The sequence below is a fragment of the Pipistrellus kuhlii genome, unplaced genomic scaffold (genome assembly GCF_014108245.1).
Source record: "Pipistrellus kuhlii isolate mPipKuh1 unplaced genomic scaffold, mPipKuh1.p scaffold_m20_p_3, whole genome shotgun sequence".
Lineage (NCBI taxonomy): Eukaryota > Metazoa > Chordata > Mammalia > Chiroptera > Vespertilionidae > Pipistrellus > Pipistrellus kuhlii.
In genome coordinates, this window is record NW_023425529.1 from 92212335 (window position 1) to 92232271 (window position 19937).

General features: G+C 44.8%; 1 protein-coding gene across 2 annotated transcripts in view; it reads right to left on the reverse strand.

Annotated features, from left to right (window-relative positions):
- The window catches only part of CRYL1 (crystallin lambda 1), a 140353-nt gene that overhangs the window by 29189 nt on the left and 91227 nt on the right, over positions 1-19937 (reverse strand). For both annotated transcript variants that reach the window (XM_036455515.2, XM_036455514.2), the window contains one exon: positions 13045-13239. In XM_036455515.2, coding sequence (XP_036311408.2) covers positions 13045-13239 — 195 coding nt within the window. The remainder of the gene's footprint in view (positions 1-13044; positions 13240-19937) is intronic.

Sequence of the window (19937 nt, forward strand, 5' to 3'; positions counted from 1 at the left end):
ACAACCAAGGTTACACTACCCAGCAAAGCTTTCATTTAGGACTGAAGGTCAAATAAAGAGCTTCACAGATAGGAAAAAGCTAAAGAAGTTTATCACCGCCAAACCAGTATTATATGAAATGCTGAAGGGTATTTTTTAAGAAGAGGAAGAAGAAGAAAAGAGTATAAATAAAAGTTATGAACAACAAATATGTATCTATCAAGTGAATCTAAAAATCAAGTGAATAAAAAATCTGATGAACAGAATAAACTGGTGAATATAATAGAATCAGGGGCATAGAAAAGGAGTGGACTGACAATTCTCAGGGGGAAGGCTGTTTGGGAGTGCAGGAAGAGACTGGGTAAAAATCATACACCTATGGACTAGGACAGTGGGGGGTGGAAGGGGAGGGACTGTGATGGGAACCAGGTGGAAGGAACCTATCGAGGAGAAAAAGAGGAACAATTGTAATAATCTGAACAATAAAGATTAAAAAAAAACCCCAACAATATATAAAAAAAGAAAGAGTCCTGCCCTTACTTAGCCCTACACTCCATGCATGGTCTCATACCTTGAGTTCCAGTTATTGGGCTTTCCCAACCAGATGGCTGACTACATTGCCTATGAATGTCCTCTACTCACTAGTAACTGACCCTCCTCCAGTGACTAGAGCTGCGTCCTGGATGTGGGTTCTGATACAGTTCTGTGACTTTTTAAAAGGCAGAGACCATTGTTGTCCATTCAGTGCTTCCTTGTAGATGAAAATCATCACCCTCTCTCTGAACAAAAGGCCATTGATAGAAAGCTCTCCGAATTTAAAGCCAATGAGGAAGCAGTCTCAATCTATGTGGAGGATCTCCTGGTGAAGGAGGTGAAACATCTGCTCCAAAGGCCCTAAAGTCCCCACAGGAGTCCTGAGTTGTAGCATAGAGAGGTGGATGGGGCTAAGGAAAATGACAGTTGTGATGGGTCCATGGCAGGCTTTGGAAAAATGCATGATGTGAGAGAGCCAGAGAAGCTAGAGCCAACAGAACTCCTTAATATCCTGGGCTGATGAACTTGCTGCCACAGACAAGCTGATTCCCAGGCTCTGAAAGGCAACAAAGATAGAGAGCAGGTGAGCACAGGGTCAGTGGAGACAGGGTGTGAGTGAGGCAGAAAGGTCTGTGTGCTCCATGTCCTGAAGGACTTGGAGATATTCCCTCAGCCTTATCCATACCAATGTCTGGGTATGTTTCCAGGAGCCAAAATAATGCAGAAATAGCAGGAAAAAATGTCTTTAAAATGTTGCTGGATGAATTTTTGACCAGGTGAGAAAGGGAAAGTGGAGATTGGGAGTTGGAAGACTCCTTGTCCACTGTAGCTGAACCTGAGCAGAACATAAAAGAAGGAACTATACAAAAACAAACAGTAACAAAACTAATAAAAGAAAACAAACAAAGAAACAAAAAATAAAAGAGACAAAAATAGGAGCCACAGACCACAGGGCAGGCAGGGTGCAGCAGGACCCGAGCTGAGCCTGCATGAGGACCTGCTGTGGGACCAGAGGCGAGAGGAACCGCTGCCCTGCAGAGCCCTGTGTGAAGCAGGGCGCGCGGCCCAGGCTGATCCCTAAGGGAGGCCTCGCCCAGGATGCAACAGGGGAACAGGTGGCGCTTTTCTAGGACACGAGGCTCAGGGCAGGGAAAGGGAAGGCGCTCAGAGATTCCCAGAGCTCAGTGGGAAGGCTTTTATAACCACAGGCGATCCACTCTGACACTTGGCACACTATTTCTTTAAGAAAATTAAAATCTAAACGCTTAAGTTTAAATTTTAAAATACATAACATGTAGAAACTCCTACAGCTGAGGGTGTGGTGTGAAGGGCAAGAGCTTGCTTCTCTCTTGGCTTCTTTAACTCCCCTTTACATTCCAGCCCACCTTCTACATGACTCTGCTAGCAGGTACAGATGTTGCCACTGTCTGAATGGTAATATTTTACTTAAGCCTCACTTTTTCCTGCTGGACACATTCCAGCATAGCCATAGCCTGAAGCAGTGAATAGTGTCTCTGACATCTCTCTCCAAAGAAAAACTACCACAGCTCCACCTCCCAGCTGCCTGCTAGTAACTGACTGCTTCAACGGGCTTTCTCTTGTTGAGACTCTGAAGTCCCAGGACAATTGCTGCCTCCTTGGTCCCAAACTCTGTGAAATAAGTCACTGAGCTGCTCTAGTTTCTTCTTTTCATCCTCACTGTCCCATTTTGTACTATTTTTCTTTCAAAAGAAGTCTGAGTAATTGGCAGGTAATGTACTTACTGGGTCCCAGGGCACCTGCTCAGGTGATACTTAAGGGAAAATGCCATCAATGGAATGATAGGGCCTCCCCCCGACTGTCAGAAAAGGTCAGGCCATAGAAGCAGCATATTCTCGGAGATGTGTGAGAAGGAAGCATACTGGGAATTAATGAGAATTGGAGAAATGAAGAAGTGGACTGAGGCTAATCCTGGTTTATGGAAGGAGAGGAGAACCAAAGACCACCTACCTCTGCATGACTTCTGCAGGTGAAAGAGGCAGTGATGGTGGTAAATTTACAATTTTACGTCATCTCCCCCCAACCCCTGCCAAAGCATGTTCACCCAATCAATCAAGCCCCGTGTAACCACCTCTCCATAAGGGGGCTAACTACATTTTAACTTAAGGGTAACAATTCCTAATGTGCAGGCTGCTCGTTCCCTGGCCAAAAAACACAAGATGCCAGTGCATCTGACCCCAGCCCTGTAGCAGGAGAAGGGCCCTCTCATTACAAGGAGACTGCCCTTTTGCCTCACACCCAGGATGGACCTGCTTTTCTTCACACAGGCCCATGACTAAGAGGAAACCTGACCACAATTTGCATCCCTGTTCTGAAAACAAAAGACTGGATGAGGGTGACTGGTGCTGAGTGTGTGGGGAGGCCAGCTCAGGTTTGGACCAGAAGCTTATATCCTCTGGACTGTAATAGCCTCACATTCATTTGTTCTGGTGTGTTTGTTTTATTCAAAAGTGAATAAAATCTTTCTTTTAAATTGATGTTCACGTCTTTTGGGGATAACCAGAAGCATCCAGTGTCATAAAATTAGGACTGAAAATCATTGCTCTAAAGTGACCACATGAAAACCTTTCCACAGAACAGAAAAAAGCCGGTTAGCGCTGCAGGTTTATTATAGGCCTAAGTCAGGGATAAAGAGAGTCAGAAACAAGAGACATACAGAAACAGAAAAACATGGAAGAAGAAAAGACAATAAAAGATGGTAGAATATAAGGCACCTCATTGAAATTAAGATTAAGACCCCATCAGTTGAAAGTTAAATTAGTATTTAATGTTCCATTAAGAGGGAAAATGCTGCCGATAAAACTAAGATGTGAAATGTAAAAAAAAAAGGGTTTTCTTAGAACAGATGAGATAGAATACATGGAGACTTTGAGGCCAAGGTCTTCCTGAGCAGCGAGCCAGGACTTCTCCAACTTTAATGTGCACATGTTAAGGTACAGACTATGATTTTGCAGGTGTAGGGTGGGACTTGAGGTGCTGCATTTTCAAAAAGCTCCCAGGTTCATGCTGCCACCCACAAGCCCCAGACCTCACAGATGTGGCTAGGATATGAGCATTTCAGCTCAGCGCTAACTCACAGGTGACAGCTGTTTTACACAAAAATTGTTCTCAGGGACTCAGAAAACATTGTCATTATCGTTATTATCATGATAATCCATAATATTTACTAAACTGTACAATATGCCAGGCATGTTCTCATCCTTAAACATATGTATATATCCTTGTCTATTCCTCATCATATCCTAAGTCCATTGTTTCCTCCACTTACAGAAACACACAGAGGTGGCACAGGTTTGAATCCCTGCCTGTCTGTGAAATATGAATCAGATAATCTAACTTTCTGAGCTAGTGTCTTCATTTGTGAAGGCAAAAATGGCATGGTTTTAAGATTGAATGATTGGAAAATATCTAAAAATTCTGAGAAAGTAAAGGCAAGTTCTCTGAAAATTCTGAAATACTGTACAGGCTGAAGTCATTGATGAACAAAGGATCCCAGGTTCCTGGTGTTGAGTCCCGATTCCTTTCACTCTCTTGAATTACACTCAACAGAATCCCCAACGGCATCTACTACCAAGAGCCTCATCTGTTAATATCACTACATGATCTTTGGGATCTACTTTATTACCTGAAAAAATTCCTCATAACTCTTGGGGGCATTCATGTCTGAAAATAAAGCTCTCAGACAAAGTTCTGGAATCTCAGAAGATCCCAACTGGGTCCCACAGACCACCCTTCCCTGATGAGAAACCAAGAACTGAGCTTCTGTAGCTTAGAGCCCAGGGAACAGAGATCCAGCTTAGTGATCCCACAGCTCAGAAGGATGTGGGAACTGAGCTCAGCACTCTCCACATATCTCCAGCAGCACATCCAACAGGCTGAGAACCTGTTCCTGGCCCCATGACTCACGTCTGCTCACTTCTACTCACCCCTCCTATATGGAACAATGATTTATGGGTAGTACAAGCTCAGCTAATTTCTGGGCGAGATTTTATCACTACTACACAACTTCCCTGATTGTGCTCATTAGCTTAAGAATATCAGCAGGAAGTCACATTCCTGGCCAACAGGTTCCTGTCACCCTGTGACCCAATCTTGGGCTGCTGGGCTGCAGCCAGACTTGTACATCTGGCATATCCAGGCTTACAAGGGCAGCTGCATCCTGATTCTGAAGCCAACTGGAAGGGAAAATGGAGTGAGGCCCGAGACAATAGAACCCAGCTCCCTCCACAGCCCCTCAGATTTCTGGGCACCCATCTTCTCCCAGACAGTCCCTGCCTTTGCAGAGCTGTGTGGGGACAGGCACGTTCACAGGCTGTGACAAGGCAGTGTGTCACGGTCTAGGATGCAGAAAGACAAGGTGCTTCTTATTCCTGGCACTTTGCTTTCTGACCTAGAAATGAAACCTGCGGCTTGGGTGCCCTCTCGAGCCCCACCCATCCCTTCACCCTACCTTTCTTAATTTCTCTTTCATTCTTGGCTACAAGTATTAAAATATGCCCTCTGGAGTTAGTAAGTAAAGTTAAAAACAAGAAAACCACAGAGAAAGTCAATGAAATAAAAAGTTGCCTCTTCAAAAAATAAACAAAATTGATAATCCTCTAGCAAGACTGACAAGGCTAAAGAGAGAGCAGACACCAGGGCCATCACTTCAGACACTGCACCCACTAAAAGGATAATAAGAGAGTTCCACCAACAACTTTATATTCATAAATTCACAACTCAAAAGAAATACACCAATATCTCAAAAACCACAAACCATCAAAATCAACCACAATGAAACAGAAACCTGAATGGTTCTATACTATTAAAGAAGTGGAGTTTGTAATTAAAAACCTCCTGAAAAAGAACTCTCCAGGCCTAGTGGGTTTCACTGGAGAATTCTACCAAACAAAGAAGAATTAACAAAAACTTTACAATATCTTCCAGGCAATAGAAGAAGACAGACACTTCTAACTCATTTTATACATTATCACCTTAATATCTATGCAATATTGCCTTGATATCAAAATAAAATAAAGATAGTAAAAAATGAAGAAAACTATAGACCAGTATCTCTTCTGAACTTAGATGCAAAAAATTCTCAACATCAGCAAATCAAATCCAGCAATGTCTAAAAAGAATGACACACCAAAACCAAGTGAGATTTATTCTAGGCATGCAAGGCTGTCCAACATGGGAATGCCAATCAAAGTGATAGGGGCAGAAATAGAACATTGGGGACCAGTTATAATTGTAAGAAATATTAATCATGCTCTGTTAACCGTGATTGTTTTGTTCTGATTAAAGAAAGCACATTCTAACTTGGCTGGCAGTAGTAGGGACCTGGGAGCTCACCTGGAAATGCAGCCCATCCTCCCATCCAGGGGCTGCCTATCATCATGTAAAGATTAATAAATAGCCTTGTCGCAGAAACCAGAGCTGCCAGCCCTTTGCATAATGCTAATCCTTTTAGACACCCTCCACCACCCTCCACCACCCCATTTCCCCCCTACCCACCCTCTCCGCCTTTGTATACCTGCAGGCTTCTGCAAATCTCCAGCTGCATTACTTGTAAACTGCCCATTGGACACACCCTTGTGCCTATTTCCCATGTAATCTGTGTCCTTCTACCCAATATAAGCAGCTGGTTTATGGTGGAGTAGAGAGCAGATTTTTGTGGTTGTCCTGCTGTTCTCCCATTCTGCTGACATTATTGGAATAAATACTCACATATGATTCAACCCGTCTCTGCTTAATTGGTCCAAGCAGTGACAAGCAGCATGGACCCACTGATTGTCCGGTTACAAAAGTGTCCTCCACATCAACAGAGTTATTAGCAAGTGGCAAAGCAGCTTCCTCGGCCCCTCTGACCTCCATATAAGGACACCACCAAGGCTGGGCGGGGATGTAGGCCATCTTTTGGGCCAGGCCCCTGCCTGTCCCACTCCAGCTCATATCCAATGGGAGGGTAGGGCCTTGGAAATTCATGGTTGGACTAGGTTTACACAGCCAATGGAATGGCATTCCTTGATCTATTGCTGACCATCACCTCAAAAGTCAGGACAGAAGCACACAGACCCCTATCCACACAAGACTGCCTGGAGCTCCAGAATCAAGTCACCTTGCACCTTTTCCACCCAGGCTGGAGACACCAGCCCTGTCTGGGGTCAAAGAGAAAAGGTTCTGCCAATTTTCAACACGCTTTGTGAATCCAGGAAGTCGTGAACCAGAGGCACCTATGTGAGTCCTTGGACAGGGCTACTCCTGCTCATCTCAGCTCATTCTGCTCACCACATCCAGGCTGCACCTCGGGGCCTTCCGTCCACACAGGAAACCCACCCAAGAAAGAGCATGTCATGGAAAAATGAACTCTGCAAGGCTTTTTTATCTTTTTAACTTAAAAAATGTTTTTAAATCTTTAGTTTTTATTGTAAAACTTCCCAGATTCAGCTCCTTTTTACAATAAAGCTGACCTTAAATGCTTTGAGATTAACTTGGAACATCCTAAATCTAATCAAGTTTAACTGGCTCTGAAATTGTGAGTCAGGAGGAAACCAAGATGGCGGCATAGGTAAATGCCTAACTGCAGCCTCACACAATTTCAAAAAATACAGCTAAAATATAAAGTGGACACTATCCAGAACTACAGGAAAGTTGACTGACTGAAAATTCTACAACAAGAAGGAAAAAGAAAACCAGAAGGAAAGTCAGAGGAGCTGTAAAAGCCTAAGGTACACAGACACAGTGCACATGTGGGGAGAGGACAGAGTCAGAGAGGAGGACGGCTGAGTGCCTGGCTGGCGTTCCTCAGCAGGAAGGAGATGAAAGCTCCAGGCTGTGCTGAACCTCAGTTCTGACTGCACTGATCCCCAATTCTGGGCAAGACACTGGGGTCCCAGGCTCATACAGAGGGATTCTAGGCTGTAAGGCAGAAACTCAGGGGAACAGCGAAAGGCAGAGCCCCGGAGTCGAGCACATTGCATGCAGAGGAGGGAGTGTTGACTGTGCCGCTGGATTGCCCTAGCAGGAAGGAGACAAAAGCTCCAGACTGCTCTGAACCCCACTTCCAACTGCACTGAACCCCAGTTCTAGACCAGACCCTGGGGACCCAAGCTCATATGGAGGGAATCTGGGCTGTAAGGCGGAAACTCAGGGGAGCGGCAAAAGGCAGAGCCCCAGAGTCGCGCACATTGCGTGCCGAAGAAGGACTGTTGACTGTGCTGCTGGATTGCCCTGGCAGGAAGGAGACAAAAGCTCCGGACTGTGCTGAGCCCCAGTTCCGACAGCACTGCACCCCAGTTCTGATCGAGACCCTGGGCACCCAGACACATACAGAGGGAATCTGGGCTGTAAGGCAGAAACTCAGGGGAGCGGCAAAAGGCAGAGCCCCAAGTCGCGCACATTGCGCGAGGGTGCAGCGAGTACCAAAGGACACTGAGGAACACTGAGACTCAGGAACCTCATAGGGCAGGGCTAACCAAAAGCCAAGACTGTAGGCTCCACCCTGAAGTTCCACCCCATCCAAGCTGAGCACAGAGGCTTTTGAATAAGGCTGTCTCCCGGCATAGACACAGCTGATCCTCACAGCCAATTGGCCTGGAGGTCAGTTCTTCCCAGTGATACCAACAACAATTAAGACTTAACTACAAAAGACTGTACACACAGTCCACAAAGGGGTGCACCAAGAGTGTCCACTTCAGATAACTGGAAGGCTGACCCACTGAACCATATAGGACACCTGAACACACAAAGCCAACACAGGGAAGCAGCGAAAATGCCGAGACAAGGAAATAGATCACAAATGAAAGAAATGGAGGACAAAAAGTGCCTGGATATAGAGTTCAAAACCATGCTTATAAGGTTTTTCAAGAATTTCCTAGAAAAGGCCGATAAAATAAACGAGACCTATGAGGATATGAAAAGGGATCAACTAGAAATAAAGAATACATTGTCTGAAATTAAAAAAAAATTATACAGAGTCCTAAAAACAGAATGGAAGATTGCAAGAATCAAGTCAAAGATTTGGAACACAAAGAGCCAGAGCACACTCCTCCATAGAAGCAAGAAGACAAGAGAATCCAGAAAGTTGAAGATAATGTAAGAAACCTCTGGGACAACTTCAAGTGGACCAACATCAAAATTATGGGGGGTCTCAGAAGATGAGAGAGAGCAAGATACCAAAAACATATTGAAAAAAATAGTGACAGAAAACTTCCCCCACCTGGTGAAAAAAATAGACTTACAAGTCCAGGAAGCACACAGAACCCCAAACAAAAGGAATCCAAAGAGGACTACACCAAGACACATCATAATTAAAATTCCAAGAGCAAAAGACAAAGAGAGAATATTAAAAGCAGCAAGAGAAAAGCAGGTAGTTACCTATAAAGGAGCACCCATACGATTGTCAGCTGATTTCTTAACAGAAACCATGCAGACCAGATGGGAATGGCAAGAAATATTCAAGGTGATGAATAGCAAGAACCTACAGCCAAAAATACTCTACCCAGCAAAGCTATCACTCAGAATCGAAGGCCAGATAAAGAACTTCACTAATAAAAAAAAGCTAAAGGAGTTCATCACCGCCAAACCAGAATTATATGAATTGCTGAAGGAGGTTCTTTAGGTAGAGGAAGAAAATAAAGATAAAAATTATGAACAACAAATACGTAACTATCAACAAGTGAATCTAAAAACCAAGGGAATTAAAAAACTTGATGAACAATATTAACTGTTGAATATAATAGAATCAGAGGTATGGAAGGGGAGTGAACTGATGATTCTTGAGGAAAAGGGGAGTGGGGTGTGTGGGAAGAGACTGAACATAAACTGTGCACCTATGGATGAAGACAATGGGGGTGGGATAAGAACCCGGTAGAAGGGGGAAAGAATGAGGAACTTTTGTAACAATATGAACAATAAAGGTTTATTTAAGAAAGAAAGAAAGAAAGAAAGAAAGAAAGAAAGAAAGAAAGAAAGAAAGAAAGAAAGAAATTGTGAGTCAAAGGGGTGTCATTTAAGCCCAGCTCCTGCTGGCTCGATGCACATGTACAGATAACAAAGATGAAGGGGCAGTTCTAAGGAGACATTCTTACCTTTCCTGACTCTCATACCCTAAATGGAAACAGACCCCCAAGAAGCAATGGTTTTCTTTCAAGAAATTCATGCAATAAAGACAAGAATCCTTGAACCAAACTCTCTAATAAGCAGAAATATTGATCCACTCTTCGCAGGGAGAGTGAGTGGGGGATGGTATCTCTTCTGGGGTAGAGAACCCAGAGGTGGCCACATGCGCAAAAGGAGGTACCCTGCTCTGGTGGGGTGAGACCTGCAGCTTCTTTGCCCTTGTAAGCAGCTACTTGAGGAGCAGGTGCATGCCCAGTGGCCCTCCCATATCTGGGAGGCCAAAGAAGCAACTGCCCCTGAGCAGTGACAGTAAAAGCAGGCACAGCACCGGAAGTCCACCTTCCCTCCACATTCCCTCCCCTTGAGCCCTTACCCCACAAGAGAGACACTTCACTGTCTCTGTAAGTCTTCCCAGCAGAGTTTAGGGATGCCCACAGCTCTTTGGTCACACCCTCACCCCAATCTGGACAGAGAGATCTGCAGTTTCTACATCTGCCTTCATTCTCACTGTCTGCAGATCAACCTTGTTTTTTTTAAAAAAAAATATATAGTTTTTTATTTCAGAGAGGAAAGGAGAAAGAGAGAGAGAGAGAGAGAGAGAGAGAGAGAGAGAGAGAGAGAGAGAGAGAGAGAGACCGAGACCCCACTGGGAATTGAGCTCAAAGCTCGGGCATGTGCCCTGACATGGAATTGAACCATGACCTCCTGGTTCATAGGTCAACATTCAACCACTGAACCACACTGGCCGGGCATTCAACTTTATTTTTTTTTAATTTATTTTAATCCTCATCTGAGGATTTTTACTTGATTTTAGAGAGGAAAGAAGGGAGGGAGGGAGGGAGGGAGGGAGGGAGGGAGGGAGGGAGGGAGAGAGAGAGAGAGAGAGAGAGAGAGAGAGAGAGAGAGAGAGAGAGAGAGAGAAACACATCAGTTTGCCTTCAATATGCACCCCAAATCAGGAATCAAACCCACAACCTTTTGGTGTATGGGAGGACATTCCCACCAACTGAGCCACCTCACTAGGACTCAATTTTTTAAAGTGAATTATCACTGAGACTTCCACCGAAGGCATTTCTTTGAGTTCTATTTACACTTTCTTAATCTCATTTCTATAGCTTCTCATTTTGTCACATTCACACTGTATGCTACTGGGTCTCAGCACTCGGTTCCTATGAGGACTCGAGGCATGTGAATTTTACAGCAGCCACTGTAGAGACACATGCAGGATTCCCTTTTCAGAAGGTATATCATCCCCCCAAACCAGCAGAACACTCTGTCTGCCATTATCCCCTGGAAACAGGATGGTCTAAATAAAGGTGGGTAAAATAAGCCAATAAGGGCAAATAAACAAATGAGAAGTTCTGGAGAGGATGTGGAGAAAAAGGAACCCTCGTGCACTACTGGTGGGAATGCAGACTGGTGCAGCCACTGTGGAGAACAGTATGGAGTTTCCTCAAAAAACTGAAAATGGAACTCCCATTTGACCCAGTGATTCCACTTCTAAGGATATATCCCAACAAACCAGAAACATCAATCAGAAAGGATATTTGCACCCCTATGTTCATAGCAGCACAATTTATAATAGCTAAGATTTGGAAACAGCCTAAGTGCCCATTAGCAGATGAATGGATTAGAAAACTGTGGTACATCTACACAGTGGAATACTATGCTGTTATAAAAATTAAAAGAAGAAGAAGAAGAAGAAGAAGAAGAAGAAGAAGAAGGAGGAGGAGGAGGAGGAGGAGGAGGAGGAGGAGGAGGAGGAGGAGGAGGAGGAGGAGGAGGAGGAGGAACAGCATGGATAGAACTGGAGAGCATTATACTAAGCAAAATAAGTCAGTCAGAGGAAGATAAATATCCCATGATCTCACTCATTTGTGGAAAATAATGAACAACATAAACTGATGAACAAAAACAGATCCAGAGATAGAGAAGCATCGATCAGACCATCAAACCTCAGAGGGAAGGTAGGGGAGGGGAGGAGTAAGGGGGAGAGATCAACCAAAGCACTTGTATGCATGCATATAAGCCTAACCAATGGACACAGACACCAGGGGGGGGGGGCAAACTTGGGGGTGGGAGGTGGAGGGTAAGGGGAGGATAATGACACATATGTAATACCTGAATCAGTAAAGAACTGACAAAGCACCCAAATAGACTGCTCCACCTTCCCACCTCTCCAGCCAGTGAAGGGGACAGCAGAATCCTCTGTGGCTCTTCCCACGTGTTTTACTGTAATGTTGAGTTTTTCTTGTACATATCTATTGTTCCCCTAGTCTAGACAAGTGGAAATATTTTAAATAGCTCTCCCAAGGGGTGTTTTTAGTTCAGCATTTCTTTCAAATATTTTACCACAAAATGAAATTCAAAGACGTTCTGCAATTGCTAAGAAATTAAAACTGCAAACTTGAAGGTGGGAACCATACGCACTGTTTTGCATATATGAGACCACTAAGTGGACTTAAACAGTGAGAACACAGAGTTGCAGGTGTTGTGTGGCAAATGCACTGGGCAGTGAGGTCCATGAGCTGTGCCCAAATACCAAACAGGGAGGCAGAAGGCCACTGCATCCTGCACGGGGGCTGCAGAGTCTTTGTCCCTGTCCCAGGCTGGGACCCACAGGCCTGCCTAAGGCTCAGACAGGAGCTGTGGGCCCAGTGCAGGGGGCAGTGCTGTCACCTTCCTGAGCACAACCCGCCCTGCACTTCGGGTCCTGGGGCACCGAGTCCCCATGCAAATGTGGCTGGGAGTGTGTGCAGGGAGGCCACTTTGCAGGCCACTTCTTAGGTGACATGCAAAATCCTTTCATTAGAGGAGGAGGTTAATTGTGAAAAAATAAATAATGTTCTTTTTCTATGTATGACAAGCCTGTTACTAACAAATATAATTATAATTGCTTCTTCTCAAGCTTTTGAAATAAATTGGGTTCATTTAGAGGACACATGTGTACTGTACTCAAAATGTAATTTTTTTCCTCCTGAAAGATGATGAAAGATGATGACACTGGGAGTGAGTAGTCTGGGTCTATGGGAAATGCAGCATGTCACCCAGAGACAATTATGTGACAATGACACATAGGAGCAGCAAACAGTATATCATCCTGTCCTACGTCAAATGACTCCATGTAACAGCATCTTTGAAACAATGAGTGCTGCGCTGACAGTTTATCCTCATGGCCTTTTCACTGCACCTGAGAAAACAGCTGACAGTCAGGCTCCAGAAACAGCGAGGAGGCTTTACGCTGACTTCCTGCAGCCACTGCCCCCAGGAAGCTGTTTCCACTCTGCTTCCCCTCTTGGCTGGCAACCATCCCCAACCCCCCCTCAATCATCCCCTCTTCCCTCTCACTGTCCCCACTATTGTCCCCACTGGCCACTGCAGCCTGTGTACCTGCACCAGCCTCCAGGCCTCGCTGATGACCGCATACTGCAGGCGATTCAGGACAAATCCATCGACCTCCCTCAGGACTCTGACCGGGGACTGTCCGATCTTCTGCATCAGGGCGTGGGTCCTGTCCACTGTGGCAGGGGCTGTCTCCGGGTGGGGAACCAGCTCCACCAGAGGGACATAATACGGGGGATTCACCTTGTGAGACAGAGGTGAGGACAGTCAACAGACAGCTCCAGAGTTTGGGCATCATTCTGCAGACCCTGTTGGCCGCCTGTCTGATAGCCAGATTCCTCTCTGGAAAGGACCCTTACATTCACACCCCAATGACACCAAACTCAAAAAACAGAGTATTAATTCACAAAGGAGAGAGGAAAAGAAGGAACTCCAGCACCGGATTACATAGTTTTGTTTAAAGAATCACGTCCAACATAAGAGTTAAAATTTGGAGATTCATACCACCATCCTGTACATTACAGCTATTCCCAAACCTCTGGCCTCTAGGGGATTTCACTGCTACCAGCTGTGCAGACTTCCCACCGACAATACTCACCTCTTCCCAGGACAGTCACCGTAGGTCCTGCAATTTTGCATCCATTAGAAATAACTGGCAGCATATTTCCCAAAACTTGGCATTTTGTTAACTTTCCATATTGACTTCAAACCCCAACCTCCCCAGTCAAAGCTCCCCTGTAAACTGCTCAGCCCAGAACCCTCCACAGCCTGGACCTGGGCTCAAAGTCTCGGACAGGAGGGCCCGTCCTCAGGAGTAGGTCCGATGGGAATGCTTGTCCAGCCCAGCACCAAAACAGTTGGCTATGATTTTCTTGGTTGACTTTGAGGAGCCATTCTTGAAGATTCCCAGAGAAAATTATCAGATGTCCTCAGACAGCACCACATAACACCTCAGGTGCCACAGTAAACTTCCCCAGGTGCTGCTTGTGGGTGGTTTTTCCTTTATACATGGGTTAAAATTGGTAGGACCCCATGTTACCAAATAACTACAAGAAGTATCCATTTTAAAATCCTTTTCCAACAGAAAAGGAAAAGAAAATGTATTTCTCCTAGGACACTGCCTAGAAGAGGTGGCTAGTCCAAATACAGCTATATTTTAATGGCTCCTACTCTCAGCCTGTCCTGGTCACACTTGCTCAGCCCTCTTAGAAAGTGAGAGATGGCATCTGTTTTCAAAATAAATTATAAATCAATGCCTCACTTGAATCACTGTCTCCTGCCTTAATTATTGAATTCTTATTAAAAAAAAAAAAAGCAAAAATTTCACCTCTGACCTTTTTAAAAATCAGAGTTATAGGAACTGGACTGTGTTTGTATCAGATGAACTTTCTCACTGTAGAGCAGGGATGCTTGGCTCAGGGTCTCTTCGTTGTTCTAAGCTTCACGTAGCAAGCACAGATGGAGACAAACAGTTTAAAAGCATCTTCAGGAAAACTTGCTAGTTCCCTGTCTGTCCTCCTCACAGGCTCTGGGCCTGCCCGTGCCCTCTCTGAGTGATGGTTCCGGCACCCTCACTGTCCTCTGTGACCAGACCTCCAGGAGGGCTTGTCACTCCTAGAGCATTAGTGCCATCAAGATGCGGAGACTGCACCCGAGCGCAGCTCCCACTCCAGACCCCCATTTGAATTGTGCACTGGGTACCTTCCCTCATCATATCACAGCCTGCCACAAACTAAACTCCTGGCTCTCCACCCACACCCGCCCTCTTTCCAGCTCCCCGACTTGATAAGAACACTCAGCTTAGTACCACAAGAAGCATCCTTGCTCCCAGCCTCTCCCTACCTCCTCACCCATTTCTATCAGTGGCAAAAGTCTTCTCAATTACATTCACATCTCTCAAAAGAATCCATTCCCTCTGCTATACACTTAGCTCCAACCATCACTTTCAACTTGGGTTCTGATGCTCTCCTCTCTTCACTGGCCTCCTCCTGCAGGCTCAGCTGTCATTGCCAGAGTTACCCTTCGTAAGGTGGAGCTGTCAAATCCATAGAGACAGAAGGTACAAAAAGGAGAATGGTGGCTTCCCAGGGCTCTGGGAGGGAAATTGGGAGTTGTTTAATGGAGACAGAGCTTCCATTTTGCAAGATGAAACGAGTTCTTGAGATGGATGGTAGTGATGGTTGCACTACAGTGTGAATGTACTTAATGTCACTGAACTGAACACTTAAAATAGTTAAGGTAGTTAATGTTGTGTATTTTTTCACAAGGAAGCATTTTTTAAAAAGTAAAAGTAGGGCCCCGACCAGTTTGCAAGGTGGTTAGAGCATAGGCCCATGCATAGAAGGGTTGTGGGTTTGATACCCAGTCCCTGGATTGTGGGTTCAATTCCTGGCCTGGGTAGAGGCACCTTCAGGAGGCAACCAATCAATGTGTCTCTATCACATTGATATCTCTCTCCCTCTCTCTCTCTCTCTCTCTCTCTCTCTCTCTCTCTCTCTCTCTCTCTCTTTCTCAAAATCAATGGGGAAAATATCCTCCAGTAAGGATTAACAAAAATAACACAACAACAACAAAATTAAAAGCAGGAGCCCCATCACACCACCTCCAGTTTGGAGTCCTGCAGCCATTGCCCAGCACCCACTATAAAAGCCCCAGCTACGGGGACCAGCCCTTTGCGGTGTCCCCCAGCGCAAGGTGACAGGCTGCTAGGAAAGGACCTCCAGGTGCCCAGGGGCTTGGATGGGGTTATTCTTGCCAGAGTGCCTCCTCCTATGATAAGGAAATTAATCCCTATTCCATGCTCAGAGGAGGATCCTGACAATCATGACAGGCTAAATCATAAATTTAACATGGTACATATGTGAGGAGAGGAAGGGAGAGGAGAGAAAAACAATGTGATTCCACTACAAAGGAAAGAATAGCTACTTCCTGAAATGTTCTTCCCTTCCTGACATAGGACAGGCCTTTGCTGTTGGTCTATGAGGAACAGAGGGAAGCAGCCCCTCAAGAAATGGGGAAAACAAAGAAGAAAAGGAAGTGATTTCTTTAAAGTAGTGGTCACCAACCTTTCAGACATCACGGATCACCATGGTCCGTGGACCACCGACTGGCGACCGCTGCTTTAAAGGTTAAGCACGCTGGTGCCTGGGCTGAGCCCTGTTGGAGGCCCAGGATGCGGCTGGCACAGGCTGTCTGAAAGCTCAGGTGGAGCTGGCAGCACAGGGACCCTTTCTCCATTCACCTCGTGAAAAGCCTTGCCTGACTCTGGAACAGAGCCGGAGGCATGTGATCGGATGATAGCACACCCGGGACACAGAGCCCATTTATTCTCTCCGCAGCCGATTAAAGAAGTTAACCTCACAGATGAAAGGCAGGCTGTCCCTTCTCCAAAGATCCACTCATACCCACACAGCAGGCACTTCTGTCAGGCAAACTCCTCTTCCGCTTACAACATGATACAAAAGCGAAGGGGTCCTTGTGCACAGCTGGTTCAGAGGATGTCATCTCTCAGTATTTTGATAATTTACGTTTGTCCTCCACAGAGATAAAAATAAATAAATAAATAAATAAATAAATAATAAAAAATTTAAAATGCAGCCCTGTGACTAGGGAGCTGGCAATCTGGAGCAGGACACACAAATACATGCATTCTCCACACACAGCAAACCCAGAAGTGGACGTTCCAATGACCACCTGCACGTAGACAAGTGGGCTCAGAGGTGCAGCAGAGCAGGTGTATGCATGGCAGGGAGTGCTGGACCAAAGCACCTTAGGCACCTGTGCAGGCCAGCCTGCAGCCCAGCTCCTAGCTACCAGCCTGATTGGTAACTAGGCTACAGATGTGCCTTTGGGAGCTGCCCATTCAGGGCCAAAACCCTGTGGGCTGGCATGTGTCACCCCAAGGCAGTCCCATCTATGGAGCATCTGTAACACACAGAGGAACACCAAGAGCACTGGATGCACTAATGAGGCCCCATAAGCTCCACGGGACCATCACATCCCCAACTGAAATAAGGAAGGAGAAAGGGAAAACTTAATTATAAAGTGCAGCTAAAACTATTGGTGGAAACCTGGGGTGTCTGGATGGGCTGCTGACATAGAATCTAAGCACTAAGAGAGACTGCACCAAACTGGACCTTCAGACAGTCATTGGCCAACATTGCCCCAAATGGCCTCGACCCCTCTACAGGGAGGACAGGCAGACTGTGAAAAGCAGCAAAAAAATATCAGAATGTCAGGACATGGAGAATGGTTGTATCATCCCTCTTGCTTCACCTATTACTTTTTCCCTCTAAATCCCATTTCAACTACCTGGATGCTGAGAGAGCACAACCAGTGCTGAAAGGCCCACTGGAAAGTTGCCCACCAAGAGAACATGTGTGATGTCAAAACTCCCTGGCAGATGGCCCTTCTGTGGCATGAACAAGCTTCCTCTTCCTTTACCCTGTTCCTGTCCAGACAGAGGATGCCAGTTATGGGCCTTGAGCTAGGGCAGTGGCATGTAAGCTGACACCTTGAGCTGCTCCTGCCTGGCCAGCAGTAACAGAAAACTCTGCAGCTCCTCCAAGATTACCAATGGTCCTTGGTCAGAGCATCAGCTCGTGCACCAAAGGGTCTCACATTTGAATCTCAGTCAACGGCAAGTACCTGGGTTTTAGGTCCAATTCCTGGCACCAGCAGGGGAATATTCAGGAGGCAACCAATTGATGTGTCTCTCTCACATTGATCTCTCTCTCCCCTCTCTCTCTCCTTCCCCTCATCCCCCCCCCCCTTCCTTCTGCTCTCTCTAAAAATTAGTGGAAAAAATATCCTCAGGTGAAGATTAACAAAACAAAAAAAGGTTACCAACAGTTCTGTGTTCCATAGGTACTGCCAGTCCAGCTAAGATTGAATTGTCCAAGATGCTTTTTGTCCTTTGCAGAGGTCAGTGATATGATCAAAAGGTGAATGATACCAGCACAGAAGGAAAAAGGGATAAAATTCCAAAGATGGTTACCTGGGTGATTTGATTTGCTTTAGTTAATGTCATTTGGGTTTCAAATAATTTATAAAAGTAATGAGAGGTTAATTTTTAAACTGAAGTTTGACTGACTTTGACTATGCAGTTTGTATTTCATTAAATAAGTAAAACTCAGAAAAACTGGGATGGTATGAAGGAGAGAAATGTCATTATTCAAGTCACTGACCGAGCACCTAGTCAGAGGCACTGGGCTAGTGGACAGAAGAAATAAGTAAGGTGCGATCTCACCCAGGGGTAAATTAAAATGGAATAAATGTAGTAAAAGTTTTTTTCCAATAACTTTTTATTTAAGTACTAGAGGCCTGGTGCACAAAATTTGTGCTCTGGGGGGGTCCTCTCAGCCAGGCCTGCACCCTCAGTCCGGGAGCACTAGGGAAATGGGGAGCAGGCCAGGGCAGGCAGTTGGACATCCTAGCATTGCCTTGGAAGCGGGAGAGGCTCCCACCTCTGCCACTGTGCTCGCCAGCTGTGAGCCCGGCTCAAGGCTTCTGACTGAGCAGTGCTCCCTCTGTGGGAGCGCACTGTCCACCAGGGGCAGTTTCTATGTGGTGGTCAGTGCGTGTCATAGTGACCAGTCGTTTGGTCATTTGGTCACTTAGGTTTATATATATATAGATAATTTGGTATACTGGTTATATTAATTTCATGTGTATAATATAGTGTATAATATAATTTTCATACCTTACAATGTGATCACCCCCCTAATTCTGATAGTCATCTGTCACCATGTAACTTATCACAATATTATGAACTCCTCCCCTTTTCCCCCAGACCCTCACACCAACCATCCCTTTAGTATCTGTTTCTGTGAGTCTATTTCTGTTTTGTTTGTTCATTTGTTTTGGAATCAAATGATATTTGTCTTTCTCCTTTGTCAGACATATTTTACTTAGCATAATACCCTCTATGTCCATCCATATTGCTGTAAATGGCAAAATTTTACTTTTTTATGGCTGAGTAATATTCCATTGTATATATGTATCATATTTTCTTTATCCATTCATTTATTAATGGACATTTGGGTTGCTTCCATATCTTGGCTACTGTAATAATAATGATGCAATGAATATAGGGGTGCATGTATCTTTTTTAATTAGCATTTTGGATTTCTTTGGGAAAATACCCCAAAGTTGGGATTGTTAGATCGTAAGTTAAATCTATTTTTAATTTTCTTAATAACCTCCGTACTGTTTTTCATAGTGGTTGCACCAATTTGCAATCTCACCAACAATGCATGAGGGCTACTTTTCTTCCCATCCTGACTAGCACTTGTTTGCTGACTTTTTGTATGTTTTATTCATGGATTCGATTCTTTGTTTTGTTTTTTATTTGTTTGTTTGTTGACTTTTTGATGATAACCATTCTGACAGGTGTGAGGTGATATGTCATTATGATTTGGTTTTGATTTGCAGTTTCCCTGATGATTAGTGACACTGAGCAAGTCTTATCAAAGGATTTAGGAGGTATTTTCTGAACAATTTGATTTAGTAGTTGTTTTTCTAAACTGCCTCAGAAGTAAAAATAAACGGTTAAACATTTCAAGCTTTCAAGCAATGAAGCAATTGAGTAAAAATCTAGTAAGTGGTTTATGGTTTTTAAGGGATTTTATGAGCATGTAAATGTCACAGAAGCAAAAGCTGACATGCTTTATAGAACATGGCCTTTAGGTGCTTCATTTAAGGTTTTCATGGTGCTAATTCACCTGTATTTGAATGGTAATTAAGTGTGCCTGCTTTTATCCTATGGGCCTAAGTCTCTTTATTTCATAATTATTCTTCACACTTTCCACTATACTTCAGTGTAAGGATATCTAGACATCTCAAACCACACAGACCTTAAGTGGTAGTCCATATAAAATCTAGCCACCATCTGTGACTTAATCTTTTCCTTCACCTCCCTATGCCAACCTCCGACCTCCTCA